General features: G+C 31.7%; 1 protein-coding gene and 1 long non-coding RNA gene across 4 annotated transcripts in view; both read right to left on the bottom strand.

Annotated features, from left to right (window-relative positions):
- The window catches only part of LOC119641038, a 54,998-nt gene that overhangs the window by 8,784 nt on the left and 22,718 nt on the right, over positions 1-23,496 (bottom strand). The window contains exon 1 of one of the 2 annotated variants that reach the window (XR_005247785.1): positions 6,261-6,414. The exons of the other annotated variant lie outside the window; for it this stretch is intronic. This is a non-coding gene — a long non-coding RNA (uncharacterized LOC119641038). Of the gene's footprint in view, positions 1-6,260; positions 6,415-23,496 lie in introns of those variants that run through there. 2 annotated transcript variants of the gene reach the window in all.
- On the bottom strand, positions 6,491-20,962 carry LOC119641036. Of its 2 annotated transcripts, XM_038039455.1 has the most exons (3): positions 17,873-20,962; positions 16,724-16,728; positions 6,491-6,853 (listed from the first exon to the last, which is right to left on the bottom strand). In XM_038039455.1, exons 1-3 carry the CDS (start codon positions 17,997-17,999, stop codon positions 6,716-6,718), a joined length of 270 nt encoding a protein of 89 aa, XP_037895383.1. In that variant the 5' UTR covers positions 18,000-20,962; the 3' UTR covers positions 6,491-6,715. The 2 variants fall into 2 exon arrangements, with proteins under 2 accessions (XP_037895383.1, XP_037895384.1); XM_038039456.1 differs by lacking the exons at positions 16,724-16,728; positions 17,873-20,962 and having other exon boundaries at positions 6,491-7,112.

Below are 23,496 nucleotides of genomic sequence, written 5' to 3'. Positions count from 1 at the left end.
TTTCTTGCATTGCATTTGGTTAGAAAAACGTAAGAGGAGTTCAACCTCAGCGTTGGTTTAAAAAGGATTATTACAATGCCTCTACCCCATCGGAAACAAAGATTTGCCCGTAATGATCTTAAGCGATGTCATACGAGCACTAATAATAATGCTGAACGGCAAAGTATCCGAAGGTGAAGTTACAACAAGAGATAGCTGACAACCTAAAGATATCAGAAGTGAGTGTGTATACTATTTTGTATGAATATTTGGTCACGACGAAGCTTATTTTCCTAGGTCTGCCTTGAACACGAGACTATATTGAGGAACAAAACAAAATTTTGCCAAAAATCAAAAGAAAAAGTTTTTCTTTCTTAGTCTCGGAAATTGTTAACCCCGGCTCACTAGATACACATATAAGTATTTGATGCGATCATTGCATTTGTACATGTGGCGTTTGCTAGCACTGGAAAAACAAGCGCCGCATTTGTGATGGTTGATGGTCGGGTCATAGTTTCGTTAGGACTTCATAGACAGCGGTATAAACGTGCTCTGGGCAGTATCACGGAGAACGGTTACCAGTCACAAGCACTATTTTAATTTGGTTTAATGGTTTTCATTAATATTATTGCAGAGTTTAATTATGATTTTCGCTCCGCAATACCACAAAAGCTATGAGAAGAACACATTATTGTTGTCTCTTACAACTAATAGTGAGTGGTCACAATGGCGGAATACGGCTGTTCCTATGTTTCATTTGTGTTTACGCACTGTATTTATTTGCTTTTCATGTTAATTATTTTGCTATTCCTTCCGGTTGTAATATATTGATTGAACACACACACATTGGTATATACGGAAAATGTTATTTTATAACAATAGATTGCATATGGCCGCGTAGCAAAAAAATATGCCCCTCATACGCAGAAAGCACTCTCTTTGTGAATGTGTACGCCGATCAAAAGAAATCTTTATATCAAGAATGAATGAAAACTATAGACATTATTATGAGGGCATTACTTGAAAAATTTCCGCTTCCGCTTGCTTCATTTATTATTAATAGCCTCAAGTTTTTTGTTTTGGAATAACTGCGGTTTTAAAATTATTATTAGAATTTAAAAACGATATTAAATTTCAATTCATTGCATATTGTTATCCGGTATAACCGCTTGTAGAACAAGAGTATAAGTTTATGCTGATGTGCGCAACATCTAGAAGGACTTGAGATAAATTCGCCTTTTATTCAGAACCACTTTCTGGAAGCATATATGCTTGTCTGTCCGTCTGTCCGTTTTGCATTCTTGTGTTCAACGCAAAGGCCGCAATTTTTAAGACCTTTTGATTATGCTTCCGCCCAAGGACGAACGCTATTGAAAATCGAACCAGTTTACCTACCACCACCCATACAGTGTCCTATTTTCGAAATGCTTTTGAAAAGAAACTTGCATGAAGTAAAGGGATGTAGGAGAGTTAAGTGTGAGCCGTAGCCGACTCTGCTTTTATATAATATGCATATTTAAATAATATCAATTTTCATTAATTTTCATTATTTAAGCGGTAATTTGCTACACGCACTTCAAGCTTACCTTCAACATATGCATTAACAGTAAATTTGTTTATTACGTTCTTGTTAAGCTAACAATAATGAGAATTGTTTTTCTTTTTTTTTTTTTTGTCGTTTTTCCAACTTTTTAAAACAAGCAATGCTTTAAACGTACGTACATAAAAAGTAGTTAAGATGATTAAGAGAAAATTTTAATGAATCTATTAATAATGTTTTTCGCATTAAATGTTACATTTTCGTATCTTTGTTTTCGTTTTTTTTTTTTTTCGTTTTGATATTTTTGAGGAAAAACATGTAAAAATCAGTCTTTTTGAAAATTTCTCTCCCGCTATTAAACTTTTGATAGAGACAAGTTTTTTTTTGTTTCTTTTTTTTTTTACATTTATATATATTTTACAAGATAAATACAATGTCAATATAATAAATACGATGAGAATGCAATTTTAGGCGATTTTTGATTTGCAGTTTTTTACGCTTAGCTGAAAATTAAATTAATTAATTCCGGTAAGAAAACATTCATTATAAACGCAATTTGTTTATTTATCGTCAAAACTAAATAACAAAATATAATATAAATACAAAACATGTAACAAGAAAGTGCAATAATAAAAATATATATAGGAGGGAAAGAGAAATTATATTGCGGTTTGAATCGAATTTTTTGTTACCCATCATTAGGTACTAGAAAAGTCATAAATTATATGATTTTATTGGATATTCAATATTTTTCAAAATATATATATATATATGCTTTTGGGCATTTTTTTTTCAGGCGAATCTGTACATATTTATTTAGATCAATACTTTCTATCGATCGCAAGTCATATTTCATTAATTACGATCATGCTTAGTTTCACGCTGAACATGTAAATAATGCTGATAAATTTTCGGTTAAAACCTACTAGGGATTGTAAATGGCAAGTGTTGGCTTATTATAGGCTGACTATGCGACGATCTTCAGATATTATTTGCACCCATAAATTATGAATAAATCAATTTTTGGTATCGTAAGCGATCTAAAAATAGATGACGAATCGACAGATAAGCAAGCAAGGCTAAACAGACACAAAAGCCAATCAAGCGTGTATGTGAAATTATAAATTTAGTATAGCGACACTCTTCGATAATCGGATTGTCGTTATACTTTCAAGTTAAAGGTGTAGCATTTTTAAGACCAAACGCATCAAAGACGCATCCCAGGCTCCACTGGTAAGTCACATAAGAAGGCTGTAACTAAACATTAACGACAAGGATGTACACAAAATAATGAAACCCCAAACAAATGGAACATTAAGCGATCATATGACGACTTTCTTACTTCCCTTTAACTAATAAATTAAACTTAATAGAAGAGGACTACACCGCACCAGGAAGAGCTACAGCGCTAATATCTTTACGAAAATCAATGACATTTGGTGATTGTTATCGGCTTCGATTGTACAGCAAAAAAAAAAAAAAAATGTTCGGTTCGATTGTAAGTCTAACACAACTGGAGTAGAATAGATATTTTTCTGCAATGCCACTAATTATTTATACTCAGGAATTTGTGGAGTAAAACGCGTTTTCACTTCTTAATGTAAGCTTTTAAAAGACGAAGAAAGCAATTAGTATATTAAGCCGAAGAGAAAGTCGCATTTATTTGTTTGAGACGAATTAGATAAATTTATTTATGTACATCTCGCAGTATATCGGTAAACAATTTTCACATGTTATGCATGCATCACAAACTATCGTAGTCAGATCTGCTGCTGATCACTTTAGATGCAAATATGCCGAAACTGCACAATAATATTTGCGTATCTTTTGAAATTAATGTATTATCAGCATCACGTTACCACTTCATTGTTTTTTCTTTATCAGGGGATGTCCCATATACGTATATAAATGCGAGGTAATGCTCAAGCAGAAAAAAGTAGGAGAAGACGGATTGCATGTAGACCGGGAACTGCTTTGCAACGGGCAGACAACTAAATTAAGTACCGAGTTTTACACTTGAGTACTTTATCGATCTTCTGAATTAGCTTGGCCTCAAAATTTCCATTAGAAAGGCGTGGAAGATATACGTCCCATCCACCTTAAGATACTAAAAATATACTTCAAAGTGAATATAACTGTTTTTTTTCCTTTTTTTTTTTTTGCTGTTGTTTTTCTAACATATATGTATATTTTTCATTTGAAACAAAGGTCACACACTTGAACTTGAAATTCATTTCTTTAGAAAAAATATATATTAAAAAACTTATCTATCTTTTACTTCTTATTAAGAGAAACGAATTTATAAAATGTCTAGATTTTTAATAGAGTAACGTGTGCAAGAAGAAGAGAAAATAGAAGAGAGCAAGTGAAAGAGAGTAAGAGAGGAAAGGAGATAAGAATGTTTTCCCAAAATATTAGAAATATTCTAATAGAATACACATATGTTTATTAAAAATATTTTTTTGTTCTTTTTTTTCTTTTTTAAATTTCAATAAACAATAATTTAATAAAAAAAAAAAAAAAAACTCTTATCTGTAATTCTTCTAAAAATGTCAATTTATGATTAAGAGGAAGATAACCGGTCTTCATGCAGCATATATATAATATATATGTTAAAAAACTTCGAAAAAACCTAAATCAAAGACTTAAGCAATTGCAATTATCGTCTTTGATTGTTATTAAATTTTTAATTGAAATAAATTAAAAATATTTAAATTAATCATTAACTATGTCATGGTTGATAAAAACGTTTGATTTTTGTTGATTGTTGCAACCGCTTGACCACCAAAATCCCCAATGACGTCATATATTCATTTTATATAAATGACCATGTGAAAACAACGAAAAAAAAAAGTTTCATTTTTAAATAGAAATAATTAACATACTTCCTCCTCTAGACGGCAAAGTTAAAAAAAAAAAAAAAAAAAAAATAGAAACAATCGAAAAAGACTAACAATCTATCATGAAAAGAAAACGCCTAACGAAACTTATACACTGATGCCAAAACAACTTTCACTTATGTTGCGTAAAGAAATTTTATGTATTCGCACATACACTCGACGACAACAACTTAATTTACTCTCGGCTCGGCTCCTCCTAAGTGCTCATTGCACTGAGTTTCTCGTATCGTATTCTCTTCTTTCTTTATATGCCGCTACTTTTTAGCTACAGAGTTGTAAAGACACAGTAGTTTTAGATTTAATGGAAATTTTTAATTAATTTCCTAAATATTTTTGATTTATTAGGGTTCTATACAAAAAATAGAGAACGTGGTTAGAAAACCACCAAATGAATGGAAAACTAGATAGAGTCATTCTACGGTGCCCTTATGTTCTTCTTCTTATCAAGGGACGGGCAATACCTTATTAATAGGCCTATCTATAAGCAATTATTAGTAAGTATTTATTTAAGCCATAACGAAAAATAATACTTTTTTTTTTTTTTACACTTTCCAAAAAGCCGCCTCGGCAATGTTATGGCCGACGTTTGATTGCAAGCATTAAGTTTTGTGATCTTCATTAACTACAAATAATCCGAGTTGCTTTTGACAGTTAAGTGTATGCTTTAATATACTTGAAGGCAATCGAGGCAAGTAAAAATTTCAATTTATTTTCAAATTAATTGTGATAACCGTAATATAATTGAATAAATTTTCTGAAGATAATTAGAGGATCATATTTTAAACGATATAGTATGACATTCACGACAATATAGATGAAATTTTTCAAGAAAGCGTGGAGTTTCTAGTGTAGAGATATTAATGAATTAATGGCATAAATACACAGAGCAAAATGCAATAATATGGAAAAATCTAGACAAGCAGTTAAGTAATACTTCAGCAAGCACAATAATTATAAAATCCCAGGGTGTTATGTAAAGTTAAAGCTATAGCATTAATGCCATGTTGCATCACCATCAAAATGAATGGCACATAGCATTACCGTCCGCGGACGTGTTAAACTATGCTTGTTTCAAAGATCTTCCAGAATTATTAATGTATTGTATATAAAAACAATTTATTGACAATTGAAAAATTCTTATGTTTGCCTAAGATCGACGAACACATCTCAATGCATCTCAGAGAAGTCCCCCAAAGGAATATAGTTTACAATGGCAGTTGGCGGCTCAAGAGTCGTCTTTTCATTGACGTTTTTACTGTTGGTTTGAAAAATTATCTCAGAAATTGTTTTGCATATACTGTCTGCTTGTAAACCTAAATGACAAATTTCCTACTTGTGCGTACGATTACTCCTATCTGAATCTTATCATATCCATCATACATCTCTTGCCACCTTTCAATTTTCTCAATCTAGTGTACTTAACATCTTCAAAAACACAGTATTGTAAAGCATTTTGGATACTTAAAATTGGAATAACCTTTCTATTTCTGTGAAGTGCACTCTGCACGCGCAATTTCCATAGTTACGGATCAGTGTCTGCTATATAAGTTGGATATTTGTCGATTGCGAATTTTTGAAAATTTCCTTTGCATTTATTTGTTATACTTTGCAGGTTCGATCAACCACTAGCAGTTCTTCAAAGTTAGCGTCTGCAGTCAACCGAAAAGCGAATGAGAAAATTTTTACCTTTACCCTAAGCATTCGAAAAATCAAAAAAAGTGCATATGAAAATTTTTTTTTCCTCCGATCGGAAAGGAATAAAAAAATGATTATATTGGTGTAAGAAAAAATTCCATGAAAAAAAAAAAAAAAATCACTTATACAACTTATCATTTAATTACCTTTTGTTCAAATAATTGAAAAATATGCAAAATTATATATCAAATCATGCAAAACTCAAAAAGGCCTTTTAAATGTAGATACAAAAAAAATCAACGCGCACGTAAAAATTTTGATAATCAGATAAGATTTTTTTTAATGATATTCCAGAGAGATATATATTCTATTTTTATCTTTTTCTTTATCTTTTATTTTAGAAAAATGAAATAAAAAAAATAAAAAAATTTTCTGCTTTTTTTTTTTTTGCTTTTTTCACTTGTATTTTCACAAAATTGCTTTGTTGTCAACACAAAAACGGAATTGCTTTCGAAAACAATTCGTCGTTTACAATATCGTTCCCTTGCAAAGTTCCAACTTTGTTGGGTATTTTTTTATTTTTTTTAAATAATTTATTTTCGATGAATTTGACTTTTTCCCTTCTTTCCAAGTTTTATTTTTTAAAGGGGGCTTTCAAGGTTTATTCGCCCGTCAAACGCCGCGACAATATTTCAATTAGATATCGACAGGTGTCAATTCTAAGGCGTTGATCAATTACTATATTAAGCAGAGTAGAGCTTCTGCAAGATGAGCACAGTTTCATCATTTGATGTCGACTAATATTAAATAATTCAACGCGTTTAATGTACAGCTGTACAAAACATATAAAAGCTGTTGCCTTCAAAGAACTTGTATTTATATATACAACTTATATATATCCGAGCGATTTGGTTTCGATGCTCTTTCAAATCACTTTTAACGGTGAATGTGAATATGTGTAGTTGTTTTATTGTTGCCGCTGCTGCTATACATTCTCTTAGAGTTTTAATGAATTGCGAATTGAATGTTCATCGCTAATATAGCGATTTATTCGCTGTCAATATTTACTTTCTTGAGAGCGCTTGTTTTTGAAGGAGGTCTTATGAAAAATAATAATAATAATAATAATAATAATAATAAATAATTTAAGCCTTTAGAAAAAAAAAGTGGTTGAGCAGCACTAAATAATTTTTAAGAGCACATAAAATACGAATACAAATAAAATTGAGAAAAACTGCTATAAATATTTTTTAAGCATTTCTACTTCATTTATAGCAAATTTCAAAAATCTTTTCTCTTTTTTAGAACTATTGGCAACTCTAATGTCTGTACTTTGTCTTTGGGTGTTTGCAATGCAAAATGATTCTCTTCTCTGGACACTTTCATGCATTTATTAAATGAGAGTCATTTAAAAGAGAAACTTCGTTATTCAAGAGAGTTACACTGGGTATATGAAATGAAAAATTTTCTCTAAATTAAATTTTCGTCAACAAAAGAGGGTAAAAAAAAATACAAATTAACAAAAAACATCAGGTGGTAATTGTTTTATAAAACTTGCCAACAAGAATAAATTTAAAAAAAAAAAAAACAATAAATATTTTGTCAATATTATCTCCGTTTATGATTTACATCTTATATGTGGGTTCATTCATATTGTGTTTCCGTAAGTAAAGGTAAACAAAACACGTTTTTGTTTGGGATTTGGATCAAATTATTCTCCATTATCGCCATTATTGGTGAAATGCAATACCTATATACATAGGTATATAGAGTATAGAAATTGTTAAAATTTATTACGTTCGCTTACCCCAATAGATCAATCTGTAACCCTATTCCCCAAGATTATCCGTATTATTAATGAAGTAAAAGCGGATTTATGTCGAAAAGTGGAAAAAACTAGCATTCCATGATCAGAAGCGGTCAATCACATGAAATCTTTTTTAAATGGAAATTGTGCGAAGCAATTTCTGAAGTAAAAGACACGATCTACACAATTTGGTTTTTATTTTCAAATTTAAGTTGTAACTTTCCTCAAATTGTGTTTCGAAGCTCTGTTAGCCTTAATTCCTTTTTATATCAAATTACAATCAGAGAACAATTTTCGTCAAAAAATATCAAAAATTAGACATTCTTACCATGAAGATGTCACTTTTCATAGGACCGGTTCAGAAATTTGGCGCAGTTGACTCAAATTTTGGATATACACAAATTTAGCTAAGATATTATTACGAAAGTATTTTAGCGCGTCGACTTTTCCAAAATGGGATGTTATATCCCGAGTGGCCCGATCCAATACATTTTTATAAGGTTTCATCTTTGGGCCAGAGAGTATAGCAACGTGCCAAATTTCATAAAAGCCTAAAAATTATAGACCGAGCACAAGCATACGTGGGCAGACGTTTTCAGACCGACGAGCATTCGATAGGGTTAAGTTAATTCAGAAAATGATTCCGAATCGATCATATAACATGTACGTGCCTTAATTCCTTCTGGGCTTTATACTTGGATCCTCGCTAACTTAATACACTCTGCATGACGCAGATGTTCTATGATATAAAAACAGAAATTGCCTATGGAGAAATACCAAACTTAAGGTCAATATTTCTTACATTTTTCAGTATTAGATGGCTTTACTGAGCATTCATATTCATATTTGAACAATTTTTAATATACGTTTTATTAAGCAATCGTTGTTTGCATTCTGTAAAGGGGCATCAGATCGATTTTCAAACTTGTGCGGTGATCCTCAACAACAAAGAACTTATCAAATAAAAATACAATGGATGGACCTGACTTGATATTTATGTACTCAATGCTTTTGTCGATGGTTTTTTTATCTGTGTTGCATTCTTCAACGATGCGCTTGGATATGCACTATCATAAAACGGCATGTGACAAAATAACGATGATTCCATTAAACACTCTTTACGATAAATCTTGCGAAATACCTTACAAAAGTAGTAGGACTACAGCTACTGTACTGCTACAGCTATGAACAAAGTAAACTCTACCGCGCGGAAATTCGATCACTGCAACAACGCTACTACATTGTCATTAAAATATTCAAGTTGTTATTGTAGGAAATTCAGTGGGCGTTATTATGAAAACATCTCTGAAATGTAGAACCTACAGATAGCTCTGAAAAAAGTAGTAAAACCGACAATTGAATTAATTTAAAAATGTCTGTCATCCTTACTAAAGAAGTAGCAAAGAATAAGTTACTAAGTAAAAATAACAGGAAATGTTTTTAATATAAATAAGTTCGGGAGTAGTTATAAAAAAAAATGATATAATTTTTGAAGAATTCTTATTTAAGGAATGTTAAACCATTCATTGAATCAATTGTGCTGCTCAAAATGAACTTAAGGTCACAACTGCGTACTAATTAAATATTTGGTTTTTTTTTTGCGAAAAAATGTCGTTGGCGTTGAAATTTAAGAACAAATTGTCAGGAATTACGAATTTCGACAATTGACACGAATACAAAGGGCTTGCTCTAGCACTGACGCGTATAATATATATATATATATATATACTATTACACATTTATTATTTATGAACAATTAAATGCTAAAATTATGTTAGTTTGCTTTTATTAACAGCACATTACTTTCTTACTTTCTTCTTAATTGCATGAATAATTGAATAGGAAAAACTTCATAAACCCTACAATTTATGCATTCATAAAATATTGTTGACATTTTTTATAGATGTTTGCATATGTTTACACATCAGCTGTAAAGCGAGTCGGTCCCATAGACAAGATACGACACCAAACCACACCACACTACACTACACCACACTACACTACACCACACCACACCGCACCGCACCATTACAACCATCGAGACTATTAAATATCAAATTCTGTTTTAAACATATTCGTACTTAACGTTTACGTTTATTGTTGAAGTACTTATAAATAAATACATATATATACACCTTTACAATTCATATTCAATTGTGGTTTTTACTTAGAAAGGAAATTGACTGCATACATACATATGCAACATTTGAGAAGGTTATGAAATTTGTTGTTGCAGTTGTTAATTGTACTTGAGTTTAATTTTTATTTGTTTTTTGATTGGCTGCAAATGTTTATTTTTATAATTTTTGTTGATTGAAAAAGCTAACTAACTACTACGGAATGGATTTTTTGTTTTCTTTAATAAAAACAAAAAAAAAAAAAAAATTCCTTTAATAAAAATAAAGATACACTCCGCTTGTAACGCAATCAATGCGTTCGTCGCTCATCTGTGAAAGTTCGTAAATAAACTTGTGTTGATTATTTAAAAAGGTGAAGTCTGCGTTTCACGTGACGAAGCGATGCTAACAAAAAATTCATCAGGGATTCTACTAAAATAACTTTACTTCTGAAAATTAAATTTTCAACTGGAAAGCGAGCAGAAAGTTAATTTATACTAACGGGACGGGACCACTATCATAATAAAGTCCTCTGCTTTAATCTTTTCTATAAAAGTAAGAAAAACGCTAAAAAAAACCTCTTTAATGAAGTGAGCATTTTTCTAATGCTTGCAGTAGTTTTCAAGTTTTTAACTTGCCATGGCAAAGTGATCAGAAGCCCTTCCCCGCAGGGACTTAATTTAAAATCTCTTAATTTTTTTTACCAATCACTGATACACGGTGGTATATTTATTTTGCCAAGACGTTTGCAACTCCCGAAAGTTTCAGAGAACCTATAGCTTCTATATATATATATATATATATATATATACACTCCATTAGAATCAAAATCTGAATCGATAATTCTATGCTAAACATTTTCCTGGTTGCAAAGGTGGAGTTATCACTTAAAAAATTAACAGAAATTTTGGAAGCTTCTACACCACAGATAAGTTTTTATAAAGAGCCAATTGGTCGAAAGACACGCTCACAGCGCAAGGTAAAGTGAAAACAGCTCGGCATCCAAAAGATTAAAAAAAAATTTTTCTTTTGCTCGATGCTCATAAATTTCATTTATATTCCATAATATCGTTACAAAATTTGCTTTTCTCGGATATGGTTCGTATCACTAGATCGTGGATGTACTTTTTAAGAGAAATATATTTGCACGTTTTTACTATAAGAGTCTTTTATTTACGGCAACTGCATGAAGCCAATTTATTTTTTTGGGAAAATTAATTAGTTGGAATGTACTAGATTTGGGATTTCCGCAACAAGGTATACACCTGTAGGAAAATGAAAGACATCTGCCAAATCCACCCAATATTAAAGAATATGATATAATAATAATGATATATAAGAATATATAATTCTTTTGTCAAAGATTCTACAAATCGTACTATATATATTAGATACTACATCCAGGTATGTTAGTTTATATGAGTTTGCGTCGCAAATGTAGTGATGATGGCAAAGGTTAAGATTTCGTCTTCAAATTTGTCAAAAACCTTGTAGGTAGTTTGATATTGAAAATTGGTGAAATCAGTCAGAGAAGACGCCGTTAGTACAGCATGAATTCAGAGCATCTTAGGTCTTCTTGCTCATCACCCAGGTCGTATCATAGATCTTGTGATTAAAAGTTTCGTGTATATTCTATAGGTGATCCTAGAGCATCTGTTCAAAAATGGAGAAAATCAGCCCACTATAGGCCTCGAAATGAATTTCTTTCGATGCTACCGTAACGGTATTTGATTCATTTTCATATGGGATTATACGCGCTTAAATAAATTTTTGCATTTACTGAAAAATACTGAAGGTGTAGCAGTAGACAGATGCCGAAGTTTGTAACGCTATCTTTTCCGCAGAAATATTTCGCTATTGTCCGCAAGAATAATTATTACTCTTCATTTATGTCACTTACTTGTAGTTGCGATCATTACGAAATTCTTATTCTTCCTAAGACAGTAAAATAAACTTGCTAGCTTTGATGAGTAGATATTATGGAAATTGAGTTAGAGGGCATTAGTTTGACGTAAATAATATCGATAACATTTCTCAGAAAAGCAAACCTTTTCCCACATCCCATCTATTCCGTATTCGTAAATACCGAACACCGAACTGATAATTGAATTTTAATTTAAAATTCAATTCAGAAGTTTTTATAACATTTTGTAATGCTAATGAAGTTTACAAATTTGTTGAAAAGACGTAAACAAAGCGTTTGAAATTTTGGAGCAACTAATCAAATATTCATAGAATTTACAAATCGAATATTAAGGTAAAGTAGACAGTGGTATCGAAAACTTAATTCACCTTCGAACGTATGTCCCACACTTTGAGATAATTGTAATAATTGACTTGGGAACTAAAAACGTGATAAATGAATAACATCCACTTTAATTTCGGAAAAATTCAAAGTGTGTTCGAAATACGTTTTCCATAAGGAGTTAAATGGTTCGCTTCTACTTTGCCTAACATATGCTAATGATATGTTACGTTTGTGCGGATGTATCCTACCGGCCGGGCGAACTTGGAGTATATCAACCTCTTATTACATCAATCGATTCAAGATCAGCTTTTAGATCGATAGGCGGGCATTTTCACATCTGTCCTTCTGTCTATTTGCTTATCTGATCGTTTTCATTATTTTTTGTGTTCAACCAGCATTTTTTGGTGTTCAAAGGGCTGGAAAGCTCGTAATATTATCTAAATTGATTAAGGTTTGCGAAACTGATTCGGAACATTGCAATTTATCTCACACAAAGTAATGTTGGCGAATCGTAGTATCATTATCATATGTTAGCTTAATTAAGACAGAAATACTGAGGGTAGATCCACGTTTCTGTCAAGATGGTAAAGCCAGCGAAAGCAGTCTACTTCCATAAGAAGGTAACGGGAGAAATCGGTTGCATCCCAACTTATTAAGCGTAAAGAGTACAAATTCCTTTTAAGCGGATTCTATTAAATGTACATGGCGCCTATAGGAAGTGGACCGCACAACAGATGCGTACTCATTCACCTCACAAAGGTCATGTATAGTCATTCGGTAACGTAAGCTCTTTTGACCATCATTTAGCAAAGCCAAGCAATGAGAAAAATCGCCGAAGGTATTCTTATTTGATGGACGGTGGCCCCAAATTTTCGAAACCACCTCCCCGCCCATACGTTTGGAAGACATTCTTATATGTAAATTTTCCATCTAAAAGTCGGTAACTTCTACGTGCCACAAATGCTTGGATAGCAAACCTAATTGTCGCCCTCAATATACTGTGTATAACAAAAACAACAAAATAAATTAAATCTAAAAAAGTTGAAGAATCTCCTTTCTTTAATGATGGCGTCTGGGAATTAGTGCTGTAAACCAGCATACAAACCAAAAGCAAAAACCACACATAAATAAAATTAATTTCTTCTTTCCTTCCATAACATTATTCTTTATTTTAAGACGCACAACTGCACAAAAGATTCGTCTCGACATCCTAAGGTCCTTGAACTGTAAGGAAATATTGAAAAAATGATTTTAAAGATCGATAACCTCTTTTGAACGCACAAGATTTCAAGATACACTATAACAGACCAAAACCAGACGAAATTAAAGGAACAACGAAAATTTTTTTTTTTTTTTAAACTTGTTTAAGTTTTAACTCCAGACAGTATTGTTATAGAATTTCGGTTTTTTTTTTTTTTTTTTTTTTTTTTTTTTTTTTGTAAAGGAAAAGGTGTAGTTTTTTTATAACTTCTTTTGTCTGGAGTTGTGATTTCTTTTTTAAAGGTTACTTTAGATTCCCAGACATATAAATAAAACACGAGGGGGAAAAAAATGAAACGAAAACAAAAACCTTCCACTTTTTTTTTTTTTTTCATTTTATCTGGCATTTAAGTGAAAAAAAAAAGCATTGACCTGCTGCAGTGTTGAAAGCAAGGCGACAAGAGAAACTTGAAATTGAATACATTCCTCTCTTTATCTCATGCGCATACACATACATGGATGCATGCAAAGTTCAAGAACGTGCGACTAGTTCCTTTTATGAGCGCAATTTTTTGATTTCGAATTTTCTAAGAAATGCCAAATTACAAGATATTCGTGTTTACTCTCTCTCTCTCTCTCTCTCTCCTTTCAAGGATATATGAATTTAAGTGTGCTCGTTAGGGAATACATTAAAAGAAATGTCTGTTTCTTTTTATTAACAAAATTCTGCAGAGGATGCTTTCACTTCAAAACTTGTGTTTAATGCTTTGAATTATTGCTGAATACCCATTGAAGCTCTGTCGGTTTTTATTTTTTTTGTCTATCAAACAATTCTTTTGAGGGCAATAAACTTATTCACTGACAATAGAGACACAAAGAGAAGGCGAAATAATACATAAGTAAAGTTTATTTGTTCACAATGAAGAGCATGCCTCTCAAACGTCCTTGTTTTTTATAATTTGTTTTGTGCTGAGCAAATAATAACTATCCTGCAATTTGCTTTTCACATATATATATATATATATATATATATATATGCTTAGAGTATAAATATCACAATATGAAACAAAAACTCCCTTAACAGAACAAGCAAACAACGCCATCATCTGAAAATACCAAACCAATCTCGAGTAAAAGCCGTACTATGAAATGTAATGTATTATGATGAAAAGTGTTGCCTACTCTTAAGGAAATTATGAAATAGGAATTGAAGTGTGAAATATGTACGAGAGCGTAGAGTAATCCTTCAAGAGGTAAAAGAAAAAGTAAAAAAATCAAAGCTCATACTTAATTATAAAAATGAAAAATGAAAAGAAAATTGAATAAAAGCGTATGAACTTTTACTCTCTTAATAAAAAAAAAAAAAAAGAAAAATATAATACGTATAAATAAATACATTAAATTCTTGGAGTTAAAAATAAATCTCATTAAATTGCAAAAAAAAACAAAAACCAAACAAAACCTGTATCTATATATGGAAGTAGCAGAATGCAATAAAATTGCATTACATAAATACATACTCATATACAATTAGCCAGATCAACGACCGCACGCATACACACACACACACACACATATATATATATATATATACATGCACGTGCGCAAACATACACACACAAACACACACACACAAATACACAGACTAAAGCAAAACCTTTTTTTGGTTTGTTCACCACAAACACATACGCATACATGCACACACAAACACACACATAGAGAGAAAAAAAAAGACAAAACGGCAAAAACAAGAATACAAACTGCAATCGCGTCCATAACACGACCTCGGACAATGTGAAAACCCTTTGTGATGATTATGTTCATTTGCAGACCAAAACAACAATAATAACAACTGTGTATACATACATATCTTTTTTTTTTTTTTTTATGTACAGTAATATATATAGGCACATATGTAAGTGCTTGGTTAGATAAATGGATGGTACTGCCAACATGAGAACATTTATTATAACAATCGCAACAAAAACAACAATGAATGCACAACAAGCAAAATGCAGGCATATGTTACACATGGGGAGTGCATTGACTTTTGATCAAACACAAACATATATATATATATATATATATATAGGCACAGACAACATTTGTAAATAAATATAAAAGCAAGCGACATGGTATGAAGGCAAAACGTAGGCATTTTTTTTTTCTTCTCGCTGAAGAGTATAAGGGCACGCTTTAATGTGCCCGAAAGCCAAACAGTATTGTAGGCATCAATGATGGCAACTGCAATGCGACAATTTATTGAGGGAAATATCCATCGCCGAAGGATGTCTGCATGCTAGATTAGTCTTTTCGTTCGTGACACAGACAGCGAACGCATTCTAGAAATTTTAAAATTTGCGAACTCTTGATCGATGCATATCCCCCCTCTCTACGCTTTTCACTTCATCAACATTTTTCGACATGATTTCTTATTTGAAAAAATATTGTCAAATATCGCCGCAATACAACAAGTCCTCTAGATATTTTAAAGAAAGTTATTGAATTCGATTTTTAACATATGAGATGTTGTCCGAGTGCTCATGAATAGGTTAGTTTTATTTCAAGCGAACCACGTGGCATTAACAATAAGTTGAAAAGACCTGGATTGATATTTTTGATGTTTAGAAATGAAAGCAAGTCCAAAAGAGCTCAAGACTATAAAGGTTATCTATTGATTAATTAAATCGCTTGCAATTATGAAAATGCTTTACTCATGCAGATTGGTTCGATGCATTAGGTACAAAAGATTCGTCGCAAGGCGAATAAATATTTTCTTGTTTAGTTTTGTTACAATTTTCTTATGTCTATATAAATATGTTCCTTTTTCAGGCCAACAAACAACAATTCTTCCTATCATTGCTTATGAATGGTCTGGACGTTGTTAATGATAATTTATTGGCATCATAATGAAATAATGGATTAATATCAATATCTAATCGTTAAATAGCTATAACTCTTATTGATTTGATAGTGTGTAGGTAATTAGAAATTTTCGTTATTTATTTATTTTTTTTCTTCTGTAAAACCAAACAATTTCGAACAATAATTAATTTTAGCCCTTATTTATTGATACATAATAGACAAATATGGTGATGTAATTTCTAACCTATTCATTTGTCACGATCGCTGTTGAAATTACTTATGGAATAGGAATTATAAATATTATACGAAAGAGAGCGAGCGAGCCAACCGATCTTTGCTTGATAACATCGAGAAATAGTTATCGTAAATTTCATAAAATGCAATTCTCTCTGCCCTATATTACATTGCTTTAGACATATTTCGTTTCGCACTCTGCTCTGACTTCTGCTGAAAATCGCGGAAAAAAAGACGAGAGAAAAGATGACGAGTTCGAATGTACAAAAAGCTGTGAAGAAAAATTTAAAATGTGATGACTCAGATTTTACTTTATCAATTAAAATTCATCAAAAATACGCTATGGTTTTAATAAAACGCGGAAGAGAAAAGCTTCGACGATCAGTTTCTAATTAGTTGACTCGTAATGGGCCGCAAAAACAACGCAATCAAGAAAGTTAATGATATTCAAGCAAATGTCCAATATGTCGACAGTCATGAGAACGCCCAAGATATTCACGATGTTCACAAACAAAATTTAAAGAAATATGCGAGTAAAGGAAAAATTCAAAGACTAAGGGAAGCAATGGTCGACCTTGCACAAATTTACTTCTTCGAAATTTTTAGATGCCAAAATTTGACCATTCGTTAGGCCATAAGCAATTCAAAAATGTTGACAATAAAATGATATAGTAAGGTAACTAGCATGGAAACTAAAATCCTAAATTAATCGACACTATGACTTGCTTAAGTTAATTTGGAGGATTGTCGGGTGAGGTGAAAAAACCCTATGAAAATTATCGTTGAAAAATAATTCGCATTTTTCAATAACAATAACAATAGTTAAATACTTTTTCTATAAGAAATGAAATTTTTCTGATAGATTTCTAAAAATTTTATTTAAAGTCTCGCGTTGTTAGTTTCCTGGAAACTCGTTTATAAATAATTTATAATGTCTGGACGGTTATTGAAAAACATTTTCACGTAATTAATTTTCTAACGAATATTTATTCAATACATTTTTTTTTTTTTTTTTTTTTTTTGTTTAAGGCATACACAGACAAAAGGTCATTATATATGAAGTGCGCACAGGCAAGATTCAAGTTCAAGGACACAACAATACCGGCGTACTGTTGTTGTGATATTTGATTTGGTTTTACATAAAATCATGAAATAAAATATAAAATAAAAATAAAGCAAAAACAAAAACCATAAGGTTAACATTGTGAAATTTCAATGAAGTAAACACTAACAAAACAACAACAAAAACAATACGACGTCAGAACATGCACGTTTGTGCTCGCATTTACAAACTGAGAGAATCCATACACGATTTAAAAGCTTTGTGGCTTCTCGTTATCTTTCCACTAATATAGCAATTGCTGCTGCGGTTCTTTGTACATCGTGTGTATAAATTTTTGAAATGTATTTCGTTTCGTTGAGAAAAAAACCAAGTTGGACAAGAGTGGGCAGGAAAAAAGGTAAGCGAGAACATTCAGACGACAAAGACTGTCAAAACAAAATTTCAACAAAATTTATTATAATTGTTATTATCATTGATAATATATACTACAACAGCCAGTTGTTGGTGCGGTCCATCTTTAGCATGCAATATTAAAAAGTTAATTTATTTAACTCGAAAAGTTTTTTTTTTTCTCTTCTTCCATGGATAATGGGAATTGTTAGAGCACGGGTAACCATCCTATAACGCGCTATTTAGCAAAATGCTTTGATTCGAACACGAAAAGGAGCAAACAATATGTGAGAACACCCGCGGAATTTTACGATGGGTACATATGTATATATTAACTGGAGTAATACGAGGAATTTTTTATATGAAAAATCGCAACTATGTATGTATGTACACATGTGTTTTTTCCCACTAAAATTGACTTCATTTGTATTTTATGTTGCAAGGGTTTGCTTCGTGAATACTAAGTAGCAATAGCTTTTTCTCTGGACATCACCGAAGGATGAGAATGAGGAGTATATTCGTTTTCAAGCCCTTACAGGGAAGCATCAGAGACCCCATACAATTTATACATTTTTTGGTCAACATCACACTTTGAATTGATTTAAGAATGTCAGTCTGTCCGTCTAGCTCTCGGTTTCAAATTTGACAGGCTGGAATTGAAAATAGCCGAAACAGCGTGAAGGACCTCCGTACAACACAACTGAGAAAAACGAAAGCAAATAAACTCATAAAACTTTGAGCAATGAACCCATTAAGCTTTATAAACTAAGGGCGATGTTATAGTCCTCGCCACGCCTATCCGAGATTATAATACGTCGAATTCTCATTTTATCAAAATCTTTATAATTCGCAGAAGAAAGCTCCACGAACCCTGTCTGGCCGTTACACTTTGCAGTGTCTGTGAAAAATAGTCTTCCACTCGCATAAATCAAGGTACTGCTTATATTTTTGAAAAAGAATTAGAAAATGGTCCAAACGGATCAAAAGGCACATCTACACTGCTACAACAACTGAGAAGGCATTCGCTTTCCATGTCGTTACCCAAGGCAAACGATAAAAATTTCCACTCTCATACTCTTTTTCTTTTCGTTCAGTTTTTTTTTTTTTGGACTAGCGTTGATGGGTCAGAGCCGCATAAAGGTTTCTTATTTCTTTATTCTCTAATCGAGATGTTGGAAATGTGTGAAAAGAATATCGTGTTCATAGCTTTTGGAACATTATTTCTCGTTCTTTTTGTAATGGCTTCTACCCTCATATACAACGCGGGTTCACACAAGATGGGGTATTATAATAACATATTTACCGCTTTATAGGATGATTACATGTATTCTCGTTTCACATTGTCGATAATTTGTAAAATTTTTCTGGATGATTCTCAAATGCAAATAGAAAAATAATTGTTCTACGCAGTTCCTGTGAATTGAATACCATTGAAAAGAGTCTGCGAAAGTATATAGACGATGGTTGAGTAAACAAAAGTAGAGAAGAGTATGCTATATTTTGTTTTTAATTAATGGTAACTGTATAGCATAGTACGTGAGTTTATCTTATTCAACAATGCGAAGCAAACAAAGTCGTCACATTAACAACATAAGTGCTCACACATTATCATATTTTAATCGCCATTATTTTGAGTTGAAGACAATTAAAAAGAAGTATATTTAGAGCGTAAAACGGTATAATTCGAAACGTAGTCTATAAATAATAGTATAAATTGTTACTAACACAATTCACTTTAAAATTTCGAAAAGTTACTCTTCTTCTAGTGAAATTGTGGTTGGAAAAGGTCTTCCTTTGTGGACGTTAGGGTGAGACACAGCTGACTTTGGTTTATATGACTTAGTCTATTGTAATATAAATTTTTTGGTATTCTACACCACTAGTGCGTATATTAAGTTTATGCGGATGTATACAACGCCCAGATAAATCCAACTTTTATCATGCCCCCCGATTTCGAATCACTTTCTGCATCGATGCAAGCTTGTCTGTTCGTCTGTCCGCCTTGTATTGTTGTGTTCAATGGACAGACAACGTTTTTTTGGCACAAGAACCAAGGCCATTGAAAATGGTTCCGATAGAACCACTTTTTCGAACACTTCTTATTGCCGTTATATTAACAAGTATAGTAAGGAAAATGTTCTACGGTGGACAGTGTTCCAATAAAGTTTTTTTTACTTGTTTTTATTCGCTTTTACTAGAAGATTTGATTATAAGCTACGGATGTTTATGGAAGGGCAAAGCGAACGTTAAGCTTATATTAGAAGAATGACTGGTTTATGGAAAACAAGCAAATAAAAATAGGAAAAAAATTATCTTTTGATTCGAGAAGTTAAGTTAAGTCAAGTAATATTATTTGTTATATTAAGAATATGTATTTTTTGTTGTAATATAATAAAATGATAGAGAAAATAGGGAACATTTTTTTAATTTACAAAGAGATTCTGAAAAATTCCGACCTTCCCCAATATATGTAACAATTTATAATAATTTTCTAACCCTTAAAAGTATGCTATGTTAACTATAGTTTAAAAGTTTATACAAAAAATTAATTTTTTAAGCATTTTCTCTTAAAATTAGTTACTTTAACAAACAATATTTCTAAAGAGCTATTGAAAAAAATTTAATGTTTAACAAAACTTTTAAAAGGTCTTCAAGTTTAGTAAAACTAACAAGTGAAGCGAAAGTAAATATTGTTGAATGGATAGCAATTTAAAAAGGAAATAAAAAATGAAAGATAAAAATAAAAGTCAAAGTTATTGTTAGGAACTCAGTAAGAGTAAAAAACTTGCATTCTAAAATATATTTGATGCTCTTTTAAGAGAACGAAAGAGACCATCCCAAGCGCTTAAGAGCTCGACTGTTTAGCAAAGAACTTCTCATACAAATTCGCTCTGAAATATCGATTTGTTTCCTTCGATACTCAGTTCTAAGAGGCTCTTATCCCCCCGTTTTCTAATATAAAAACCAACCCAATAGGAGCATAACAGGCGCATATGTGTGAGTTGATTAAATTTTAGATTAAAAAAAAAAAAAAAAAGATAAAACAAAAAAAAAGAAGAAAGTAAAAACATGTCAATAACATACGAGTGGTATTAGCTTTTAGTAAACAAACCGCAATCACATGTTAAACCAATGTGTACTCGTTCAAGTTGTCTGAGCAATATTTGACGTAAACATGTCTACAATCAATCTATTTAAGCGCAGTATTTCAAACTTGAAGCAAACTTTAAGATAACAACAACAACAAATACAAAGCTAAAATGCAGATAGAAAAGAAATTAATTTGAAAAATTGTTAAAATTTTGCGTAGATAAGAAATGTAGGCAAGGTTTTTTGCTTTTAACTAAGCGCCTTAAACTTGACAATGTTTGTATTTTCTTTTAACTTGAAATGAAAACTTTTTCTTTATTTCTCCTTTTAATTCATATAAAAATTTACCATAACTTTTGACTAAAGACATTTGCAACGAAGAAAAAACTTCAATGTCATCTTTTTATATTAATGGGCTAAAATTACGTTGTATGCTTGAAATGTCCTTCAGAGATATCGTGGAATTGCATGATGCAATTATATAAATTATAAATGCCAAATACGAAATGCATTTAAGAAAACCTTTTAATAATATTTTCATTATCTTGTACAAAAGACTATTTTTATGTCTATCACTCTGCAACGAGGTTATTATTAATCTTATCAATGTACCGTACTTGTTACAAACTAAAAGGCTAAAAGGGAATTTACATAAAGAAAGTAGTTCTTAGATCCGGGTATTAACTAAAACGTAATAATGTAATGTTTACGACGCGAATTAAAAAACTTTCATTAAGGAATTTGTCAGAGGTTCCTTTAAATACAACATACCAGGTGGCAAACGAGCCAAAGTAATCTGTTTTTATTATGTATTATTCATCGCTAATTACTAACAAATGCAACAACGAAATGCTGATTTCAACTTGAAGCACAAAACGAGATGAATACAAAATTGATCATAAAATTCATTTTTTTCGCGTAGTAGACCGAGTCGCTAATGCATGCGTGGACATAAAGCAACCGACTTTTGATTACGACGGTATTCCCCCAATTGGTTTTTTATTGCTTGTTAATTTGGTAGTCATGTTAGAATAAAAAATTCATGTGAAAAACTGCATTTGTTCTTACTGGTGAACAGTGTGATTTCAAAAATAGGTCAGTCTGTTTCTTTCTGTTTGCAATTATAGTGCAGTGTGGGCGGAACATTCAAATTTCCCACATATTCAAAAAATACCCCCTACACGGCCCCTACAAAATTGCAATTTCTTCGATACAGAGGGCAAATCAAAAGACTTGGTGGTTAGAAAGCAACAACAGCGGTCAAAATAAAGGACTTGGGTAGCAGAGAAAGCAACAATAGAGATCAAATCAAAAGACTCGAAGAGTAGAAAGCAACTTCTTAACAACCCTGTCGATATGGAGATTAAATAGGAAAATTTTGGGAGTGTGATGCGAATTTTAATAGATTAAAAACCATAAAATACTTTACTAGAAAAGATATATATATATATATAATGTAATCACACTTTAATTCACTAAACTACAACTTATGAGAGTGTATGTAAAAGCTTTGGGCGTTTAAAAATAATGGAATTGCTTACACACATTAAGATTTCAATTTCTCTAACGTTGCTGCATCCTTAATATTTTAGCAATGCCAATTTCATGTCATATTCAAAAATCAGTCAAAATGACTTGAAGGTTGTCCACAAAACCACACGCATACCACACGCAAGCAGACATGATTTTTCTTTTTTACGACAACGCATGCTGGCTGCCAAATATTTCTCATGCCTTGCAGTCATCAAACCGGGCACACACAGGTGAAAATTATATTCATATTGATATATCAAAATAAAAGAAATATATAAATAATACTTTATGGAAAGTTGTTACCGCATTACGAACTAAAATACTAATGACTTTTAAGAAATTCTGTTCTAATCATATACAGAGAGAGGAAAAAAAGACGAGTTCAACATATTTTTTTTTTAATGATGTCTTCTAGAACGGTAGATAGGTAATTCTGTCTCGAATTAGTAATCGTTGTATTCTTCACTGCTGGAACGTTACAATAAGTGAGAAAATTATAGTCGGTTGAGATCGAATTTTTCAAATCCATTTCCGTTATCCCATTTGTGTGGAATCATTTTGTGAGAACATATATCGTGCATGTTTTGCAGTTTTATGAGCAACGAGCAAGAGAGACGGACAACAAAAGAGTTCACTGATTTGTGGGCGTTGGGGACGTGTTCTTCGAAAAGTTCGGTTCAATTTCAAATTCTTTTGCAGGCTTATAGGCAATGTCTTCATTTTTTCGAACGGTAGAATGTTTTACACATGGACGCGGACGGACAGATGAACCGATGAACATGCATAGCTGCCGTTTTCGAATTGACATTGGCTAAGAATTTATATATGTTAGGAGGTTTCTGGAGCTAGCTTCTGCGGGTTTATAACCCGCATTGAAAAACAATGAAATTATGGG

The sequence above is a fragment of the Glossina fuscipes genome, unplaced genomic scaffold (genome assembly GCF_014805625.2).
Source record: "Glossina fuscipes isolate IAEA_lab_2018 unplaced genomic scaffold, Yale_Gfus_2 138, whole genome shotgun sequence".
Lineage (NCBI taxonomy): Eukaryota > Metazoa > Arthropoda > Insecta > Diptera > Glossinidae > Glossina > Glossina fuscipes.
The sequence above is the reverse complement of the archived record's forward strand: the minus strand, read 5'-3'. Positions and strand labels throughout refer to the sequence as shown.